The 23,094-nt window shown below is 36.1% G+C and overlaps 1 protein-coding gene across 2 annotated transcripts in view; it reads left to right on the top strand.

Moving 5' to 3' along the window:
- Positions 1 to 23,094, top strand: part of PIK3C3 (phosphatidylinositol 3-kinase catalytic subunit type 3) — a 130,151-nt gene that overhangs the window by 49,143 nt on the left and 57,914 nt on the right. For both annotated transcript variants that reach the window (XM_023207638.1, XM_023207639.2), the window contains 4 exons: positions 2,785 to 2,970; positions 11,443 to 11,597; positions 13,455 to 13,545; positions 18,059 to 18,126. In XM_023207638.1, the coding sequence (XP_023063406.1) occupies positions 2,785 to 2,970; positions 11,443 to 11,597; positions 13,455 to 13,545; positions 18,059 to 18,126 (500 nt within the window). The remainder of the gene's footprint in view (positions 1 to 2,784; positions 2,971 to 11,442; positions 11,598 to 13,454; positions 13,546 to 18,058; positions 18,127 to 23,094) is intronic.

The following is a 23,094-nucleotide window of genomic DNA, read 5'->3' as shown; positions in this document are numbered from 1 at the left end:
GACCCCTTGTTTTCTTCTTCATTCTATTGGCTCCCTGTTTACATTTGTAACGTTTAACATTAAAAAGTTGTGAAATTCTTTGTACAGTGCCTTATGTTCTTTGGCAGCAGCATACTCCATAAATCTTGCTAATAAGTCTATAAATCTGAGAATCTAGGTTTTAGATTGTTTCAGTTATTGAATTGAGTACATCAGCATGCTACAAGATTTGCTTATAATAAGTACATACCCGCACATTTCTATTAAGACTGCTGATGTACTGTGAAATGGAAAAGCTTTCACTGTCATTATTTAAGAACTATAGCTTTGTTTCCACATTCAACCTAGAAATACATTTTAGAAGTGGAAAATAAATTCATGGAATAAGTTAGTAGGGCAATCTTTGTTCTATACAGAAATGGAGCATTATACTAAATGGTGTGCAGGAGGTGTAGAGGAAATGGACAGCTGTCCTTGGAGGAATACAGACTCCAGCTATAGAGATAAAAATGCCCACAAAAACTTTGGCAGTTAGAAGAACATCATTTAAATGACAGTAGTAAAATTGAGCCAGCTTCTAAAGGAATAGCTGAAAGTTGCTGAAAACTTCCTGTAAAACTTGAGTTTTTGACAAGACGGCTTTAGAGTAGATGATACTCTATTTTGATAAAGAGTTACAGGGGTTAGAGAGACATTGTACATATAAATTAACTAGGCTGAAGCATGGAAGGGCAATGAGAGTTTAATGAAACAGGTTTGCATTGTGGTAAGTGGTAGCAATGAAATGTTTTGAGAAAGAAGCCAAGGTTATTTATTTGTTTATTTACAAACTAGAGTGTCCTATCATCTAGTCAAAACCACTTTGTAACAGTATGTCAATTATCTTCAAATATTGGAAAGGTTGTCCACATCATATGGAGCTAAATTTATTCTCATTCTCTTCAAAGAATGAAACTAACCAATTGGAAAAAGCAATATGAAGACATTTTTGTCTTTTCGTTCATTGTCGTTAAAATCAAAACAAAACAAAATTGGCTTAGCTTTCGATGAATATAATGGCTATTTTGGAAATTATTTCCTCGAGTCACTTAAGTAAATATTGGGTCTCTTTTTGGCATTCATGTTGTGGGGTATTTCTGCTAACAATAGGAAATTTGTGCTAAGATCACTTCCAACTTGAGCTTCTCTAAGAGTATGTATGAAATTATTCGAAGAGAAACTGGTATTTAGGTTCTTAGCTAGAAGGCTCTGTCCAACTCCAGATGTGTGATATAATGAGAAATCAGGCTGAGGACAGATATAGGAGATATTGCTAGGAAATAATTGAAAGGGACTGGAATAGATTCAGGAGATTAGTGTTGGCAGAGTAATGGCTCCAAGGGGAATGGGGCTAACTAGGGGATGGAGCGCCTTAATGGTAACAAAGTACCATCTGGTGGAAGAAGTATGGGGCTGAGAATTGGTGGACCTGGGTTCTACATCTAGCTCATGCACCATTTTGAGGTGATGGGCAAGCCATTTATCTTTGCTGAGGTTATATACAATTTAAGCATTGAACTAGTCAATCTCCATAGGCCTTTTTTCTTAATTTAGTAAAATCAAGAATAAGTTAGGGGATGGCTATGAAGGTTCATTTAGTGTCATACTAACAGACATTGTGTTTTGTTGTCCAAGTAGACATTTTCTTGAGGAATTGATTAGTTTACTAATAAAAAGATTTTGGTTGGGCAGAGCAGGAGTCTTAAATTTTCAAGTTACCTATTTTTCAACAAATAGCAACAGAGGAAGACAAAGAAGAAGAAAACATCTTGGGTTCAGCCAGGAAAGTGTTGCCTTTGAGACCCAGCAATAAGCATTGCTTTTTATGGAAAGCAAGTATATGCTTTTCTTTATTTTCATTTATTTTTGTAGAGATGGGGTCTTGCTATGTTGCCCAGGCTGGTCTTGAATTCCTGGCCTCAAGCAGTTCTCCTGCCTGGGTATCTCAAAGTGCTGGGATTACAGGCATGAGCCACCACACCTGGCCAAGAAGTGTGTACCTTTCTTAAAAGAGCACTTACTGTGCAATGAGTGATATACTCTAAGACTATTGGCTTAACTGACAGTCTTGTGAAAATTTCCATGTGCTGCCTATTCAAAGGAGTGAGGTTCCAGAAAGATGTACAACCAGACGAATCATAGACTGTTTGCTGCTGTTTCTGTACTTACCCATTTTTATGCTTGTGCTTTGAGGTTTTGTTGGATTGCCTATCTTTTAAAGTAGTTACTTCACAGAGATACCTACATACTCCACATTGTTTGAGTCTTCATGTTTAAGTATCTGTGAAAGCCGGTGATCATACTCTAGGGAGGTGGTCGAGAGTGAAGCTAGTGGTGGGAATTTTTGCCCTGGAATGGTTTCTGGCCCTTTCATTCAGTGGTTGCAGTATTTTCTGTTGTAAAATGTAGGTTTTCTCTAAGGCATCTTAGAGTTTGTGAGAAATGCCTCAGCTATTTCCATGTCTTGAGACCTGCAGTATTTTACAATAACAATAGCAAAATGAAGAAAAACCAAAACAAATTTAAAAATTCATAGTGCTCGCAAATGATTTGGCCTGGAAAATATAAAGATACAGGGAGCATGCTTTTTTTCTGTCCTGCAGTGCTTCTGTAAGATCGTATGTATAACTTCTTTTAGTGTTTATACAAGGAGTCTATCACTGACTCCGTGGCTCTGTCATTAGGACCAAGTGGAACTCTGCCTAGTCACCTTCTCTATCCCAGGAAATAGGCTATTTCTAATTTTTAAATATTTTCTGATTTTAGGCCTTGACAAAATTCTTGAAATGTGTTAATTGGGATCTACCTCAAGAGGCCAAACAGGCCTTGGAACTTCTGGGAAAATGGAAGCCGATGGATGTAGAGGACTCCTTGGAGCTGTTATCCTCTCATTACACCAACCCAACAGTGAGGCGTTATGCTGTTGCCCGGTTGCGACAGGCCGATGATGAGGTGCATTATTTATTATTCCACTTCAATGGGTTATTTTAAACTAGAGCCTAATTATGGACTATGTGTGTATGTGTGAGTGAGAGAGGGAGTGCGCACACGCAAGAGAGATTTTTAGAAGGGAAGAGGATATACTAGGTGTGTTTTCAGAAGGAAAATTAAAATATGCCTCAAAGGACTCCTCTGTGAAATGAAAATTTACTTCCTGATCTGTTACGTGATAGAACAGTCTCTCCCAGGACATTTACCTGGCAGCAGAGCTTGTATTGCTCTGTCTGGAAGAAGGAATTCTAGTGAAAAATGGTTTAATGCAGCACCAGCTAGGGAATAATTCAGATCTCCTCTATCAGTCAGTATACAACAAGCCACATTTAATTGTAGCCTTGAAAAGCCCTTGGGGCCTTTAAAGCATAGAGATGCGTGGTCATCTTCCTCTCCTTCAAACTCGCCTTTTAAATTTTCAGCTGATGACAATGATATGTATATGTAGATTTTCTGAAGGTGGTTTTGGATCCTTGGAAAGCAAAGATTGCCAACTATATGCTGGCTGTTTATATATACAGTTATACATCAGTTAATGACAGGGAAGTGTTCTGAGAAATGTGTCCTTAGGGGATTTCATCTTTGTGCAGACATCATAGAGTATACTTACCCAAACCTAGATGGTAAAGCCTACTACACACTGAGGCTATGTACTCCTAGGTTACAAACCTGTACAGCATGTTGTCATACTAAATAGCTTAGGCAGTTGTAATGCAATGCTAAGTATTTGTGTATCTAAATATAGAAAAGGTACAGTAAAAACACAGTATTATAATCTTATGGGATTACTATCATATATATGGTCCTCTCTTGGCTGAAGCATTGTGATGTGGCCCATGGCTGTACTTGTAAGGCCATCAGGGAAGGAGGAACACTTTTTTTGACAAAAGCATTGCTGGATTTTGGGCTTTAATAATTCTTTATGAGATAGACTAATCCAGCATTTTTTTCTTAATTTTTATAGGGTGAATATGTTCTTAAACGTAACCTAACGTTTATGCTAGCCAGCAGTACTTTATGGGATGTGGAGTAACTTGTCAAGCTTCTATATATATATATATATATATATCAATGTTGATTGCATAGAACAACTATTATCAAATACCTTTTTAAGAGGGAGGGGACAGTGAGATCATTTTGAATTAGTGGCATCTGAATTTCAAGAAGCAAATGAAATACTAAAGTTGATAATTGTATGTGTGTATTTAATTATGGTGAAATTTAAACACTAAAGTAAATAGTATAATGAACCCTGACATACAATTCATCTATCTTCAGCAGTTGCCAACTTATAACCAATCTTGTTTCATCTGTAACACTGCTTACTCTCTCCACCCCAAACCCCTAACCTCTACTAGATTACATCCTTCTGACTTCTGGCCTACTGGCTTTAGCAAATAAGGGGGCTTCCACAACCCTCTCCATGGGTGTGATAATTGGCCAGAATGACTCACAAAACTCAGGGAAACATTACTTACTAGCATTGATTTATTATGAAGGGTATCCTAAAGGATACAGATGAACAGCTAGTTGAAATGACACATAGGATGAGGTCCTGAGTACAGGAGCTTCTGTCCCCATGGAGTTTGCAGTATAGCACCCTCCTTGCACGTGGGTGCATTCTTCTTCACCAGCCCAAAAGCTCTCAGAATGCTGTGCTTTTGAGTTTTTGTGAAAGCTTCATTACATTGGCACGATTGATTAAATCATTGGCTGTTGGTGATTAAGTCAGTCTTCAGTTCTCTGTTCCCCAGAGGTTGAGGGGGTGGAGCTTAAAGTCCCACCCTCTAATCACATGGCTGGCTTTTCTCTCAGCCAGCCCCCATCTTTAGGGGATTTCCAGTAGTTACCTCATTAACATAAACACAGGTGTGATTGAAAGGGGCTTGTTAGGAATAACAGAATTTAAATGCCAGCGTGCTATATTTTGTCCTTTTTATTTTAGCATGTTCTGAGCTCTGTCACTGTAGATCTGCCTTATTCTTTCTAAATAACAGCATGATATTTTACCATGAATTTTTGTGTTAATTTACTTAACCATTGGGCCTCTTTTATAGTCTGTTGTTCCCATTCTTTTCCTGTAACTATAGTTTAGTGAACAGGTGTGTGAGGGAGGGTAGGTGGGTATGTTTTAAAAGTCATATTCTTTTGTTTGTTTGTTTGTTTGTTTGTTTGTTGTTTTGAGACAGACTCTTCCCTGTGTCTCCCAGGCTGGAGTGCAGTGGCATGATCTTGACTCACTGAAAGCTCCGCCTCCCAGGTTCACACCATTCTAGGGCCTCAGCCTCCCAAGTAGCTGGGACTACAGGCACCTGCTGCCATGCCCGGCTACGTTTTTGTATTTTCTTTTTAGTAGAGATGGGTTTTCACCGTGTTAGCCAGGATTGTGTCGATCTCCTGACCTTGTGATCCAGCCCCCTCGGCCTCCCAAAGTGCTGGGATTACAGGCGTGAGCCACCGCGCCAGGCCTTAAAAATCATATTCTTCAATAAATTGCTTGCATTAGAATTATTGAGCCAAAAGATACCTGCTTTTTACATTTTGCAGACAATCCCCATAAGTCTTCTCTTTTTACCCTTGTGTTATTCTTTTAAAAAATGAGTTCCTTTATAATACTTTAAATATATGACTAGACAAATCTTTTCCTCTTTCCTTTTTAAACAATTTTATTTATAATTTTTTTTTACATTTGTTCTTTCCATGAATTTTAGAATAATTTTATCATTTTCTTAAAACTGCACCAGAATCTTAAGTAGAATTACATTATGCTTGCATATTATAAAAAAATTGATACCTTTATGACATTATAGCTTCCATCACAGTGGCATATGATTTTTTATTCACACACATCAATTTTATTAAAATCATATACATTCTTATAATTTTGATTTATTCCCTGGCAATTATATTATTGTTACTATTGTAAACTACCCCACCCCATTTATCTTTTATTTACATTTCTTAGTTAAAAAGAAACTGTTTCTGTTACAATATTTGTTTTATCTCATCACTTTATTGATTTTTCTTATTCTAATAGATGTAGATGTTTGATTGCTTCTTATATTTTCTAGGCATAGCATTATGCTAGCTGAAAAGCAGTATATTTTTTCATTGCATTAGCTGAAAGCTGCAAGTAATAATGGTGAATAAAAGTAGTTCAATATTCATCTTTGTCTTATTACTCATTATGGGCATGCTTTTAGTATTTCACTCTAACGTGTGTTACTTGCTGGTTTCAGTCAAATGCTCTCATTTATGTTTAAAGTTTCTCCCTGTCTCTGTTTGTTCTCTTCTTTTTCTGTGTGTTTAAATCAAGAATGGCTTCTATATATTATCAAACACTCTTGACGCTTGTTCATATCATACAGTCTTTCATTTTTATCAATCTACTGTAAGTATGCTGATACATTTCCTAATGTTATATCAGCCATACACTTGTAAAATAAATCTCAATACCTGTCTGAATTTGAATTGTTAATATCTATTTAGGATTTTTTAAATGACTATTCTTTATCTTGCATTATTTTGAAATTTTTAAATCATGTTTCTTACTGCTGTGTAGTTCAAAAGGAGAGAGATTCCATATTAGAATGTAATGAAGAAGTGGCATTTGAGCGGAAGGAAATGTAGAATTTTTACGTTTGGAGTTTATATTCCAGGTAGAGAAAGCAATGCGAGCAAGAGCAAGGGAATTGAAAGTACAGGAAGAATGGAAAGTTAAATTCCTGGGGAATTTAATACCACAGCCTTTTTTGCTGTATATGGTTCACTCCTTTCTGTAATTAGGAAAACACACAGGCAATAGATTCAGCAGCATTCGGAATGGAGGCTGGCGGTGAAACTGAATTACTGGTACCTCCAAAGAAGGATACCTGTCATTAAACGTAATTGTTTCATTTTGTTACATAATGCTTTTCTCCTTAGGAAACAACATGTAATTCTGTGTATAGTTATTGGATGCCATGAATCTCAACTATGATAATAGAAAATCAGATGTTTATTGCTCCAATTAAAAAGTGGGTTTTAGAAACAACACTGTAGAGAGACTTGATTTCCCTGACTCCTGACAATAACATATTTGAATAAGAATTAATAAGCCACATAATCTTTCATTTAATTTATATTTATGATGAAGTCATATGTATTACTCTTTGTTAGTGTTTGCCTAATGACCTATTAAAAAATTATTTGGTGTGAGGTATAAATTCTGAACAAAAGAGAAATATACAGTCATACGTCAGAGATATTGTAGGTCTGGTCCAGACCTCTGCAGTAAAGCAAATATCACAATAAAGTGAGTCTCATGAATTTTTTGGTTTCCTAGTACATGTCAAATTTATACATATAACTTTGCTGTATGTTTATATAGTAAATTATATTATACTATAGTCTAAGTATGTAATAGCATTATGTCTAGAAAAGCAATGTACATATCTTATTTTAAAATGTTGCTAAAAAATTTTAATAACCATCTGAGCCTTTAGCAAGTTGTAGTGTTTTTGGTAGTCAAGGGTTTTGCCTTGATGTTTATGACCACTGAATGATCAGGGTGATGGTTGCAGAAGGTTGGGGTAGCTGTGGCAGTTTCCTAAAATAAAGCAAATGTAAACTTTGCCACATCCATTGACTCTTTTTTTTCACAAAAGATTTGCAGCGTGTAATGCTGCTTGCTATTATTTTATCCACAGTAGAACTTCTTTCAGAATTGAAGTCAGTCCTCTCAAATACTGCCACTGCTTTAACAGCTACATTTATGGCGTATTTTGAATCTTTTGTTGTCATTTCAACAATGTTCACAGCATCTTCACCAAGCATAGATCGCATCTCAAGAAACTACTCTTTGCTGCTTATCCATAAGAAGCAACTCTTCATCTGTTTAAGTTTTAGCATGAGATTGCAGCAATTCAGTCACATGTTCAGGCTGCACCTCTAATTCTAGTTTTTTGTTTTGTTTTTGTTTTTTGCTGTTTCTGTTACTTCTGCATTTACTTCCTCCACTGAAGTCTTTTTTGTTGTTGAGACGGAGTCTTCCCTCTGTCACCCAGCCTGGAGTGCAGTGGCATGATCTTGGCTTACTGCAACCTCTGCCTCCAGGGTTCAAGCGATTCTCCTGCCTCAGCCTTCCGAGTAGCTGAGATTACAGGTGTGTGCCACTGCACCCGCCTAATTCTTAGTAAGAGACAGGGTTTCACCATGTTAGCCAGGCTGGCCTTGAACTCCTGACTTCAGGTGATCCACCCACCTCGGCCTTCCAAAGTGCTGGGATTACAGGCACTGAAGTCTTCAGCCCCTCAAAGTTATCCATGAAAGTTAGAATCGACTTCTTCCAAACTCCTGTTAATGTTGCTATTTTGACCTTCCCCATAAAGCTCGAATGTTCTTAATGACATCTAGAATGGCGAATCCTTTCCAGAAGATTTTCAGTTTATTTTGCCCAGATCCATGAGAAGAATCACTGTCTATGGAAGATAGGACCTTACAAAATGTGTTTCTTAAGTAATATGACTTGAAAGTCGAAGTGACTCCTTGATTTTATGGGCAGTAGAATGGATGTTGTGATAGCAGGATTGTAAACAATATTCAACTTCTTCTGCATCTCCATCGGAGCTCTTAGGTGACCAGGTACATTGTCTATGAGCAGTAATATTTTGAAAGGAATCTTCTTTTCTGAACAATGGGTCTTAACAGTGGGCTTAAATATTCATAAACCATGCTCTAAACAGATGTGATGTCATCCAGGCTTTGTTCTTCCATTTATAGAGCACAGGCAATGGAGATGTAGCGTAATTCTTAAGGGCCCTAGGACTTCTGAAATGGTGAATGAGCAGTGGCTTCAACTTAAAGTCACAACCTACATTAGACCCTTACCAAGAGACTCAGCCTGTGGCTGTGAGAATCTTAGATGGCATCTTATTCTAAAACAAGGCTGTTACATCTGCATTGAAACTTTGTTTAGTATAGTCACCTGTATCAATAACTTGTTGCAGTTTCTCCATCAGTACTTGCTGCTTCGCTTTGTACTTTCATGTTATGGAAATGACTTCTTTCCTTAAATCTCATGAACAAACCTTCTAACTTCAGATTAAAACAAAATCTTCTAACTTCAGATTTTTCTTTTGTAGCTTCCTCTCCTTTCTCAGCTTTTATAGAAATGGAGAGAGTTAGGGCCTTGCTCTGGATTGGGCTTTCGTTCATGGGAATGTCGTGGCTAGTCTCATCTACCCAGGCCACTAAAACTTCTCTATCAGCAATAAGGCTGTTTTGCTTTCTTTTCATTTGTGGTTCCCTGGAATAGCATTTTCAGTATACTTCAAGAACTTTTCCTTTGCATTCATACCTTGGCTGTTCAGTACAGGAGACTTAGCTTGCAACCTATCTTGGCTTTTCCTGTGCCTTCTTCACTAAGCTTAATCATTTCTAGCTTTTGATTTAAAGTAAGAGACATGCATCTTTTCCTTTTACTTGAACACTTAGAGTGCGTTGTAGGTTTATTAATTGACCTCATTGCAGTATTACTGTGTCTCGGAATAGGCAAGCCCTAGGAGAGGGAGAGACACAGGGAAACAGCTGGTTGGTGGATTAGGCAGAACACATTCAAGATTAATTAACTGTGCCATCCTATTTGGGTATGGTGTGTGGCACCCCTGATTACAATGGTAACATCAAAGATCACTGATCACAGATCACCGTAACAGATAAAATAATAATGAAAAAGTTTGAAATATTATGTGAATAACTAGAATGTGACACAAAGACGTGGAGTGAAAGTATGCTGTTGGAAAAATGATGCCAATAGACTTGCTTGGGTGCAGGGTTGCCACAAAACTCATTCTGTAAAAAAAAAAAAACAAAAAAACAAAAAAAATGCAATGTGTGCAAGGTACAATAAAATGAGTTATGCCTGTAGTATTAAATAAGGAAATATGGGTTGCTGGCAGGTAGTCTCTGTGCTCCTGGTTTATAAAATAGTGGAAAACCAAGAGTAAGTTATTACAAGTGCTATAGGTGTTACAAATAGGAAAAAGTGGACCATGAAATATTTGCAGGAGACTTAACCTGTTTTGTGAGCTTAAAGAGGAGACTGAAGTTGACCTAGTAGTCCCAAAGTCAAAATTTTCTAATTATGAGTTTAAGTGTCTGTAACAGGGTGAATGACAATTGGAATTGGAAGATAATAGATACATTTAAAATTTTTTTGAGTTTTGCGATTTTCTTCACTTTTTAGTTATTTTTAAAAGTAAAATTTTAAAAAGTACGTACCTGTGAAGAGGACAAGTATGTGTAGAGGACAACCTTTATAGAGAAATACTGGAAGCATTTCCATCCGAAACATTAAAGAGTTTTATTATCATTATTATTATTGTCATTATTATTAAGGGAAAACTCAGTAAAGTAAAAGCTACTTTGTTGATTGACACCTTTTTAGTCCAGGTTATCTCATTGGTTGTCACTTATGGAGAATTTAGGCTTAGCGAATTGTTTTGTTCAAATCTCTTGACAGTCGGCAGGAATAGAAAACATGTCTCTTAATCAAATGTCTGTTTTACAGCATCTTTCATTTAAGAAGCAGTCCAGATTCTCTAAAACCTGATCTTTCAGGAAAAAAGAAAACACATGAGTTTTAAAGATTCTAACCAGAAAAAGACATTAAACAGAAGTTCTGTGAAAACTTGAAAATTTGGAATTTCTTGTATAATATTAAACATAGAATGCACTCTTCTGATCTATTACTGATAAAAGGATCCTTCTATAATTTCTTTTTTTTTTTCTTTTTTCTTTTTTTTGAGACAGAGTCTTGCTCTGTCACCCAGGCTGGAGTGCAGTGGTGCAATCTTGGCTCACTGCCAGCTCCGCCTACTGGGTTCATGCCGTTCTCCTGCCTCAGCCTCCCTAGTAGCTTGGACTACGGGCGCCCGCCACCACGCCTGGCTAATTTTTTGTATTTTTAGTAGAGACGGGATTTCACTGTGTTAGCCAGGATGGTCTCGATCTCCTGACTTCGTGATCTGCCTGCCTCGGCCTCCCAAAGTGCTGGGATTACAGGCGTGAGCCACTGCGACCGGGTATAATTTCTTAGTTTTATGCAAAGCATCTTGAATCCTTCCCACTTTTTTTTTTTTTTTGAAGCTACTACCTGAAACACATCATTTAGTGGACACTTAGCCTGTGCTGGACAGTATTCTATGACTTTCTTTTATTAACTAATTTAACCCTCGTGCTCTTCTCTACAGTTTATATTATGATGTCAATTTTAAAGATGAAGGGGCTGTGGGGTACAGGGAAGTTAAGTAACTTGGTGACATGTCAAAAGTAATACAACTGAAAAGTAATAGATAAAAGTGAAATGTTTAGTTGATATTTAGGAATAAATAATGTCTGTAATCATTTTGCATTCTTTTCCTAATATTACTTTACTTTTTGTTTGTTTTCCAGGATTTGTTGATGTACCTATTACAATTGGTCCAGGCTCTCAAATATGAAAATTTTGATGATATAAAGAATGGATTGGAACCTACCAAGAAGGATAGTCAGAGTTCAGTGTCAGAAAATCTGTCAAATTCTGGAATAAATTCTGCAGAAATAGATAGGTATGGATATCCAGGGAGGACATATTTTCCAATTTGTTCATTTTTCCCTTTTCAAATTGTTTTCTGTTTTCCTTTCCTTAGATGTACCAACCCCTAGTGTTACTAAATTTGAAGTTTTACTAGTGAATATTGCATGTGTACTCACAGCACACAAGTTACTGTATTAGGAAACAGTGTTTTGCAGGCTATCAAGTCTGAATACCTGACTTAAAATCTTGACTCTGCCACTTCCTAGCTGTGTAAACTTGTATAAATTACATATTCTCTATGTGTCTCCAGTTTCTTAAGAGTGGTGATAGCAATAGTAACTCATCTTTAAGGGTTGTTTAATCATTAAGTGAATTAACACTCAGAGGAAACTGTCTAATACATAGTGCTCAGTGTTAGCTACTATTACTTATTTATGTTAAAATGAAATGAAAGGGGCAGGTGCGGTGGCTTATGCCAGTAATCCTAGCACTTTGGGAGGCTGAGGTGGGCAGATCACTTGAGTTTAAAAGTTCAAAAACAGCCTGGCCAACATGGTGAAACCTGGGAGGTGGAGGGTGCAGCAAGCCAAGATTGCGCCATTGCACTCCAGCCTGGGCGACAGAGCAAGACTTCGTCTCAAAAAAAAAAAAAAAAAAAAAAATGGATGAAAGGGCAGGACGGAGCATGCTAGTGAGCTCAAATAGTTTAATAAAAAGTTGTATTTTTTATTAGCTGTTTACACCTCGTTAGTAGTTATACTGAAAATAATAGCATATTATTTGACTTAAAAGTTAGCTATTAACAATATAAAAATGAGGAGTTCCCAGTCTGTACCAGGTGGTCCACACACATTATCTTGTTACAACTGTCTTCTCAGGTGCTTATTCATGTCCCTAATTTAGAGATGAAGGACTTGAAGTAAATTGCCCAAAGTCTTATGTATCTTGCAAATGGTAGAGTTGACTCCAAATCCCATGTTTTTTTCTACTTTTTACTTTTCAGAAAATCTTAAAATTTGAAAAAAGTAGTAACTGTTGGGTGAAAACTCTTAGGCTTAGTGATGGAAAATGGTTTTGTGAAGATCATGAGGTTTGTTATTGACAAAACCAGGTCTAGATTTTAGACTTCCTGAGTAAGTCCAGTCATTTCAATTATTATATGAGCTCAAGATTGGATTTTTGATTTTTTCTTTATGATTATGGTTATGCTATGCTTTATGTTTTGTGTTTTATTTGGAGAAGAAACGAAAAAGACAACAAATAATTTTTCTTTCCGTGACTACTTTGTATTTTTTTGTTAATATAAAGATGCTCTTTATAGTATCTCTCACTCTATATTGGAGGTCTTCAGTCTTCAGTTATGCTCATTTACTTTCTTCCTTATGCCATGTAGAATGTTTTGTAAGTAAAAGTCTATTCAGAGTTTTATGATGGGGTGAAAACTGTAACCTAGTCTTTTCCAACTTACGGTGTACTAGTCACTAATTTTGTGTGTGTGTGTGTGTGTGTGTGTGTATGGTTTTAGTTCTTTTTTTAAGCTTTATTTTGTTTTTAAAAGATAAAAAGGAGGATATCTTGGCCAGATACGTTTGGGAAATGCTGGTTTAAAGCCAAATGAGCTTTTAAACAAACAAACAAACAGCACTTACCCAAACCTTTAATATGCAGATTTGCACATAAATCTCCCAAGAGGCATTAGCCATCATCTTTGACCATGCCCTTTTTCCAGAGTACAATGTGACTCTAGTGTTGCACAGAACACACTTGAGGAAGTGTTGCATTAACCAGACACAATTGAAGTGAACTGAGCTTTTAAAAAAAAAAAAAAAGTGTGTCTTCTCTTATGGACAGAGTATTTTACATCTTGGTGATCTCTTTTATTTTTCAGCTCCCAAATTATAACCAGCCCCCTTCCTCCAGTCTCTTCACCTCCTCCTGCATCAAAAACAAAAGAAGTTCCAGATGGCGAAAATCTGGAAGTGAGTACAAAGCTTTTCCAGCTTCCTATAGGAGAGATCCTACCGCATAAACATTTTATGCTTGTCTTTAAATCTCAGTTTTGGTTAAATAACTAAATATTACAACTTTATTAAATAACTTACTTTATGATGCATGTTTATGACTTTTCCCCTCAGCATAAAGTGCCAGATAGTCCTCAATTCAAGTCATTTTATTGGTGCTTTGGGCATATAAATGGATTCATATGCAATATGAAAATAAACTAGGCTTAAATATTTTATTAGGGAAACTCAGAATATTTACTGTCAATGTATTTATGAACCTCACTGTAATTGTTGTCAGTGCTTGTGATTACATTATAGAAATGTATGACTTTGATATTAGAGATAATACACTAAGCAACTTTTTAACGATACATATAAGTAGACGCATTTTTGAGATAAAACGGGCCTGTTAGACTATTGCTAATCTGAAAAGTGCTAATCTGCAATGCACTTTGGAAAGTGCATTGTAGAAGCTGATATAGTACATATTTTTGAATTTGTCTATAAGACTTCTAATTTAAAAGAAATCATTAATATCTCTGATGTTGAAAACAAGTAACACATTTTATTAGAAAAGTTCATGTGATTTTTCAGTGTGTGTGTGTATATATATATATATATTGCTTTTAGTCAGATTTTAGGAGGTAATGTTAATGACTGAATGAATATTTTAACTATTAGCTATTGATTAAAGTTTATATGTTTGCATATCTGTCGGTATAACAAAATATTCAACTGAAAGAAAGAATTTTTAAATCACAGAATCATAGAATCCTTAGAGAAGCCCTTTAAGAAGCCAGTCTACTATAGTTAAGTTTTCCCTTTCAAAGCTAAGATATTGATTCATTGATTCAGTCATTCATTCATTCATTCATTCACATATGTTTTTTGAGCTCTTAACATATAGGGAACTGTTCTGCATGCTGGGGTTGATGCAGCAGAAAACAAGACAGTTAAATGTTTGCCTTCGTAGAGCTTATGTTCTAGAAAGCTCTTACAAGTTACTTGTTACTAAAAAGGTAACATCCCACTGAAAGTGAAGCAGGTGAGGGAACGACCATATGGCTATCTGGGGAAAAGCATTTCAGATAGAGGGAGTGGCAAGTATGGCGGTCCTAAGACCAGAGTTTAAGTGTGTATGTTTGAGGAACACTAGAAACTAGTGTTTCTCTCCAATTAAATACATAAATTGCATCTTTTATCACTGTTCGGTAACCCTCTTGATACCTAATAAAGCTTTTCATCTTAAAGCCTGTTTTGTCTGATGTTAATAGAGCTTTGTCTTGATTAGTGTACATATTGATCTTTTCTTCTCAATATTTTTGTTGTCTTTGTTTATCTTTTCCTTTGAATTTTTTTGTAGCCTTATGTTTTAGGTTTATTATATTTAGGTCCCTTGTAAATATCATGTAGCTAAATTTTGTTTTTTAATCTAGTTTAACACTCTGTTTTGTAACTGGAACTTTTGCCCCATTTGTTTGTATTGTGGTTGTAGCTATATTTTGACTGATTTCATCATCTTATGTAGTACTTTCTATACTTTCTTATGTATATATAAATTATATATTTTTGCTTGTCATTGGCTAAATCCTTCTCCCTCCACCCCACCCCGTCTTGTTATTTAACTTCCTCCAGATTTGATAATATTATTATTATTATTGTATACACTCAGTAAATACATAGAGATACTTTTCTTAAAGGATACCTGCACCTTCCTCACCATTTCTTCTTATGTCTGTGACCTACAACATGTGATCTTTTTTTATAAAGCACTTTTTTCTTTAAATTGTTTTAAAATCTTAAAGTCTTGCTTACTCAAATTGAGTTTTAACATTTACAATACATCCTTCCTGGTTCACAATTTTTAAAATTCAACTTTTCTTTATGTTCTGTAAGTAATTTTTTTATCAAAAGGGCATAGTATGAAATGAAATATGTTTGCTATTAAAATATGTGCATCACTGTACAAAAGTATAATGTTCTTGCCAGATAGTCAAAAGAGAACTTTAGGCCTATAGTCTGCCTATTAAACTCATGGACTCAGCTTTATATAATGGCTTCTGGATTAAGGAGTTTTTTAAATTGGATTTTTGGTGCATATTTAAAATGTACACCTAAGCTTTAAAAGTGGAGATAAAATTCTTACTGAAAGCATTGGCACATCTATTTTGTAATAACAACCTCTTATTACTCGGAATTACAAAAGGACCCCTACTGTGTTAAAAGTTCTAATCTATTGATCCCTACCCTTTTCATTATTCATCACCTCCCTTCAATGTTTGCTTTTCTCTGAACATAGCTTTTATCCCATGGCTGTCATTTTAGTTATTCTTTTAGTAGTACCTGCAGTTCCCCTGGCAAAAATCTCAACTCTTGATAAGCCTCATTAATTACCTACTTTCGCCATGCCTGAATATTGCTGAAGAAAAACACACAGCATAGCATGTTGGTGTCACTATAAATTCACGATCACAAACCTCACATGAGCACTCACTGCTCTCTGCCATCTTCCATGTCCCTAGACGTGTTGATCTTCCTGTCCTGCAGTGATTTTTCATACCATTTCCACTCTGTTCTCATGTCCCGCCTCCCAATCTCCAGATGGCAATTCTGCCTTATACTTATTGGAAACAATAGAAACCTCTAGGTAGGAATGGTCTCTTTCCCATCAGTGGTTTTATAGACATGAATTTTTCCCCCATACTTTCCTTCTGTTTTCTTACACAGAAGAAACATAACTCTCTTCAAAGATGTGTTATTTTCTTTTCCTGATAGAAATACTCAAGTATGTGTTAGAATTTTCCATGTTAAAAGTTCAGAAAAACAAAATTCTCCCTTGAAACCACATCTCTTGAAACAGCACCTTGTTTTCTTACTTCTCTTCTCAAAGGAGTTGTTTATACATACTCTTTTCTTCCTTCTTTCCAGTCTTTACTCCATATCATTCTGGCTCTTGCTTAAACCTTAATTTGCTAAGTTACAAAATAACCCTAATGTTTTTGGTTGTACATTCTTTTCAGCTTCTTCAGAGTGTTCAACCAAGTAAATAATTTTTTTCTTGAAAAACTAACTCTTCTCATGGTTTAGGTGATACTGTGTATCTTTTTTTTTTTTTGTCTTCATCTGTCTTGCCATTTCTTCTTAGTTTCTTTTGTCAGCACTTTCCTCTCTGCCTGACATCTTAATGTTCCTCAGGCTCCTCTTCTAGTCTCACTCAATACTCTTGCCCTAGGTTGTATTAATAAATTCAAATTTATATTTCCAGCTCAGATCTTTCACCTGAGTTTCAGATTCATGTATTTGATCTCCATTGTGTATCTGACAGGCATTTTGAACTTAATATTTCAAAATACAACTGTTTCCTCTCACTCTGTAGATAGGTAGCTTTTTGTCTGAAATTTCCATTTGTGCCATAACAAATCAATCCAGAAATTTGGGAGTTACTATTAATTCCTTTCTTTCCTTCCTAATTCCTCTCCACCAGCAGGTCCTGTTAATTATACTTCCAAGATATATCTTTTATTTGTCTCCTTTTCACCATCTGCACTCTCCTAGTCTACCATAATAGCATCTTAACTGATCTCAGGTCTTTACTTCACAGGACAACCAGTCATTTTCCTAAAATGTAAATCACATCATCTCACTCTCCTCTTAAGATCCTTTGTTGGGTATCCATTGCTTTTAAAATAAAATTCATACTCAATAATAACGTGACCTTAGAGGTCTCACATACTTTGACCTTTGCCTATCTTTTCAGTCTCTTCAGTGTTCACTGTATTTTGTTTACATTACTTAAAATTCCTTGAACAAGCCAGACTTAGAGTCTTCCAGTGTCATTTTGGTCTTGCCTGAATGTCGTGTCTTCATTGCTGCCTTTTCTAACCTCCCAACCTAAATTATTTCTATGACCATTTCTTTTCTTTTTTCTTTTTTTTTTGAGACGGAGTCTCGCTCTGTCGCCCAGGCTGGAGTGCAGTGGCCGGATCTCAGCTCACTGCAAGCTCCGCCTCCCAGGTTCACGCCATTCTCCTGCCTCAGCCTCCCGAGTAGCTGGGACTACAGGCGCCCGCCACCTCGCCTGGCTCGTTTTTTTGTATTTTTTAGTAGAGACGGGGTTTCACCGTGTTAGCCAGGATGGTCTCGATCTGCTGACCTCGTGATCCGCCCGTCTCGGCCTCCCAAAGTGCTGGGATTACAGGCTTGAGCCACCGCGCCCGGCCTGACCATTTCTTTTCATGTCTCTCTCCTCTACCAATATGAAGCTCCAGGAGGACAAGGAGTTCTCTGAACTGCGGTATGGTAACCACTTGCATATTGTCTGATTTAAAATATTTTTGTATGTGTGTATGTAAGGGTAGATAAATGGCAGAAAATCTGATCTGTTACATAAGATATACAGATGAAAACTGATAGGCAAATGTAGACTTACTTATTTTCCTCCATTAATAGTACATGGTAATGTATAATACATTTATTTTAATTCTTTCAGCAAGATCTCTGTACCTTCTTGATATCGAGAGCCTGCAAAAACTCAACACTGGCTAATTATTTATACTGGTATGTGAAAATAATTTTCTGTTTATGTTCTTATTACCCTTAAGAATTATTTTTCTCATGCTGTAAACACAAAGACGGTTTAAAATAAGGTATGAGCAATCAAATGTCTAGATACAGTATTTTTATATCTAGCTGTATTCCATGACAGTTGGGTTCGTGGAAACGCTTCTTGGCACCGCTGTTTCTCTCCCTTTCACTAAGGACATAACTTTCCAAGAGCTGGGCTATACCTGGGGAGGGTAATGGGTGCTTTCAGTTTGATATCTGTTTGGCATGTAAAGTAGTTGAGTATGATATTTCACAGTTCTTCAGGAGTGTATATTTTCACATTATTTACTAAAACACTGGAATCATTTAAAAAGAGAAGGTTGCAATTAAAAGTTACGGCCTTTTAAACATGAGAAAACCAAGGCAGAGGCTTGCTGTAGCTGAACGTGGTAGACCTTGATCTAGGATTAAATCGTTTATCTACTGCTTTGTCATTTTCAGGGTACTTTCAGTGACCTTTTCTCATTTGTTTCTATGAAGTTAAATGGGCAAGTATAAATGTCTCTATTTCACATTAAAACAATGTCCTGAGTCACTTGAAGGAAAGAGAGAAACTAAGGCACAGAGTGAGTGACTGACTTCTTGAGGCACAGTTAATATGAAGCATGGTTTCCTTTATTTTCCACAGAATCCTGAAGAGAAAAAGACAAGTAGCTTAAGCCACAATCAGAAATATTTTGCTTCAATAAAAAAAAAAAAGTACTGGGATTAAACACTAGATAAGAGGGCTTCATCTAGCTTTACAGAGCTAACAAAGGGCAGAGCCAGGGGGTAAGACCTGCCTAAAGCCTTCTTTACCTTTGGGAGAATCCTTAAAACTACTTACATCACTTTTTAAACTTCTTGGCATGAGACTTTTTATTGTATAAATAATTTCTAATCTAATCTTACTGCTCAATTTATAGCCTTAAACAAATTACAAATTAGTAGGTGTCCATTGTAAAATCTCACTATAGGTTGAGCATACCAAATCCGAAAATCTGAAATCTGAAATGCTCCAAAATCCAAAACTCTATGAGCATTGACATGAAGTGCAAAAGAGATGCTCTTCGGAGCATTTCAGATTTTGAATTTTTGGATTTAAGGTGCTAAGTATAATGCAAATATTCAAAAATCCAAAAAAAACTAGAAATCCAAAACATTTCTGATTCCAAGCATTTTGACTAAGAGATGCTGAACCGGTACTTTTGAATAATGATGAAGTATTTTGCTTTTTGTGAGAAAATTATACAAAATACTGTTTTGTTTTAAGACTGGATTTGGGAAGCTGTCCTTGTGGGTCAAGTCCAGCCTTAACTTCATTCTCCCACTCTCCAGAGGTGACACTCTGCCGGATACTGCCCCTGTACCTAAGAAGTAGGTAACTAAATTGGAGCACTCTTTTTCTTTTTTATTATGCTTTAAGTTCTAGGGTACATGTGCACAATGTGCAGGTTTGTTACATATGTATACATGTGCCATGTTGGTGTGCTGCACCCATTAACTCGTCATTAACATTAGGTATTTCTCCCAATGCTATCCCTCCCTCCTTCCCCCACTCCGTCACATCAGTGTGTGATGTTCCCCGCCCTGAGTCCAAGTTCTCACTGTTCAGTTCCCACCTATGAGTGAGAACATGTGGTGTTTGGTTTTCTGTCCTTGTGATAGTTTGCTCGGAGTGATGGTTTCCAGCTTCATCCATGTCCCTACAAAGGACATGAACTCATCGTTTTTTATGGAGCACTCTTTTAACACACACAGTTTTTGATTTACATAAACAGTAAATATTTGTTTAGTTTAAGCCTTTATGGTTCTCTTTACAACAAAGAAAAACCACTGTCAACGATCTTAAGTAAATCAGTGATTTTCCCCCCTTTGGAACCTGTGTTTATTTTTTTTGGTTGTTGTTTTTTTTTCTGTTGGCCTCTGTAGTGGGAAGAAAAATAGTTTCCTACTTTTACTTTAGCAGTTTAATATAATATTCATAAAACAACATTTTCCTCACATTAAATTTCATTATGTCCTTGAAAATATAGGAGGTTTTGACTAAGTGTTAATCACTATTTTTTCTTTGAAAGGTTTACTTAGAAATTCTCATATTGCCAAATTGCTACTATTTCCTTTAAATGTCACCTTTTACCTAATGTTCTCTATGTTCCAATCTGAATACTTAAGGGTATGTCCATTCACTGGTCTTATGAAAAAATATTTCCTCATGAAAATCTAAATGTTTAAAAGGAAGTAAAGAGAAAAAAAATTTGTGGGGTATGTTTCTTGAGTTTTTGAGTTAAGTATTTCGAAGCTTCTTAGGTATTTTTAAATTAAAATTTTATATATTTTTAAAATCATTTGCTAAGAATTCATTTACAGGTATTTTTGTTTCCTTGCAATATTCACAGAAACTTTTCTCTGGCTCAGAAATTATAGTCTAGAGTATTCACTGTGGTAAGAGCTATATGTATATATACTGATTATGTGGTGCTTTCAAGTTACATATTCTTTATGTTTGATTGTAGACCAGATTTCATTATTAAATTTGAAATGAGTTTTGATAGAATCTTTGATCTCTTATTTCAAGTAGGAAGAATTTTCTGAAAGCAGCCAAACAGTAGGAAGTCTATTAGATGAAGTTTCCAACATAGCAGCTGTTTCTGTTCATAAGGAGCACACTTTTTTTTCCTATAAACGAAGTACAGCCCCAGTTCCCAGTCTTATAAACATTCAATCAAACTTAGATTTGATTTGTGTTTTCCCACTATATCTCTGATTTATTGAATCAATAGCATATGCTGTGTCTATTCATTCCCTAAGGAGTAATTGTTTTTCCCGTATTTACAGTCTGCCTATTACATATTCAGAAATACTCATGGGGAGAAAAGCTATTGATGTGTGGACTCTTGCCTTTAGTAGACACTGCTTTTGTGAATGTAAGGTAACAATAAGGGAAATAATTTCAAGCAGTTGGTTTAAAATGATCATTCTTCTCTTCCTTTGAACATATAAAAATAACAAAATGTGAGAATGTAAATGGTTCTGTAAGCCTATTCTATTATAACAAATGTATTAAAATAGAAATTTTAATTGATTGTGCTGTTTCCTTTGAACATTTGAATTTCCTTTTTTCATTTGTTCCCTTTCTGGTGATTTAAACAGGATTCTTACTGTAGCTAAATCCTTAGGGGCCTATAGGTGTGCAGACAATCCTTTTAAAATGAATAGTGTCAACCTTTTAAGCTATAGAGGGGAGTTACAGTCTCCAGTCTGTAAAATGTTGGGCATCAGAATCTATGAATTGTTGCAGTTTTTTATTTTTATAGCCATTCTAGGATGTTGAAGTTGAAAGTAAACTTTGGATACTTTGACATGTTTTCTATAACTTTTAAGACCTTTCAGGGTAATAAAGGTTATTTACTCCACAAAATAAAATTGCCAGGAAACAGGTAGCCCACTGATGTCATCTTACAATGGGTACCTGGACAATTTTGTTTGCATTCCTACTTTAAGATGACAGCTTTCAAAGAAATACCTTGGAGTGTTTTATAGAATCTAGTTTATTGATGTGAACAGAAACCTCAGAAATGATTCAAATCTAGGTCTTCTAGTCTTGATAGCTAACCTTGTCTCTCGTATTTGGAGATGACAGTGTCTTTTTTTTTTGAGATAAAGTTTCGTTCTTGTTGCCTAGGCTGGAGTGCAAGGGTGCGATCTCGGCTCACTGCAACCTCTGCCTCCCAGGTTCAATCAGTTCCCCTGCCTCGGCCTCCCAAAGTGCTGGGATTACAGGCATGAACCACCGCACCTGGCCGGCTTGAATGATTTTTGAGAGGTGTTTGATACTTGATGCTTATTATGAGCATCAACATATATTTTCAGTAACAGAAAATAGCTACAGCCATAGTGTTTACTTGATGATCAGAAAGAGCAGGACACAGCAGTGGGCCCCTACATTGTGGTCAGCTATATGTTCATTTGGAAATAAGTTTACTGCATAAACACAGGAAAAGATACTGAGTATCCTAAGGTGACGGAGACAATCAAGGACTTTAACTATAAAGGGTAGAAGGGGATGGATTGGAGTTGAATAATACCGTATTGACAGTTCCACCGTTTAGAACTGCGGTTTTTTGTTTTCAAGTACAGCGTTAGATTCATGGACCACAAATTGAACAGAGGGCCAAGGAAAGTTTTAGGTAGTGCTGTGTTCTCTGGTTTGGCTGCAGCCCCACCTCTCTCTCTTTCCTTCTATTTAAGTGAGTCAAACATTTGTTTCGTGCCTGCCTTTTGAGAAAATTTGAGTTTGTGAACCCTCCTACATGAGAATTCCTAGCCCAAATACCTGGGATATTGTTAGTACCTTCAATAGAGGTAGAAAAAGATGCATTTAATGTGATAAGTTTTGTTTTACACATGTTCAGTTAGAAATGACAAACAGTGTCTTGAAAAGGGGATCTGGTCCTTGAAAATTAGGGTGCATGAATGTGAAAGCAGGTCATGTAATGGAATTCAAAATTAGACCTTAGATGTAAAAAAGGAATATGTATTTATATTTGAAAATTATCAATAATGAGATAGTAGCCTAAATCCACAATAGTGGAATTATTCGTTCAACAGTAATATGTTAATAATATGTTGAGCATCTATTATGAGCCAGACATGCTAAAGGTATAGTGGAGAACAAGACAGGTAAGCCCTCTGCTCTCATGAAGTTGACCATCTGAATGGCTGAATACGGAGTATACTCTCCCAGAAATAGGAGAAAGGATAATAATAAGCATCCGTGACTTGAGATTTGGGAAACATTGACAGTTAAGAAGGTTGAAAAGTTTCGTATGTGTTTTAAGGATAAAACAGTGTGAAAGTCAACTTAGTAAAATCAAAAAAGTCTGACCTGGGAGCCCAAAGTCCTGGGTTTCTATCTCAGTTTTATAATCAATCATACCA

This window comes from Piliocolobus tephrosceles, chromosome 18 (assembly GCF_002776525.5).
Source record: "Piliocolobus tephrosceles isolate RC106 chromosome 18, ASM277652v3, whole genome shotgun sequence".
Lineage (NCBI taxonomy): Eukaryota > Metazoa > Chordata > Mammalia > Primates > Cercopithecidae > Piliocolobus > Piliocolobus tephrosceles.
The sequence above is the reverse complement of the archived record's forward strand: the minus strand, read 5'-3'. Positions and strand labels throughout refer to the sequence as shown.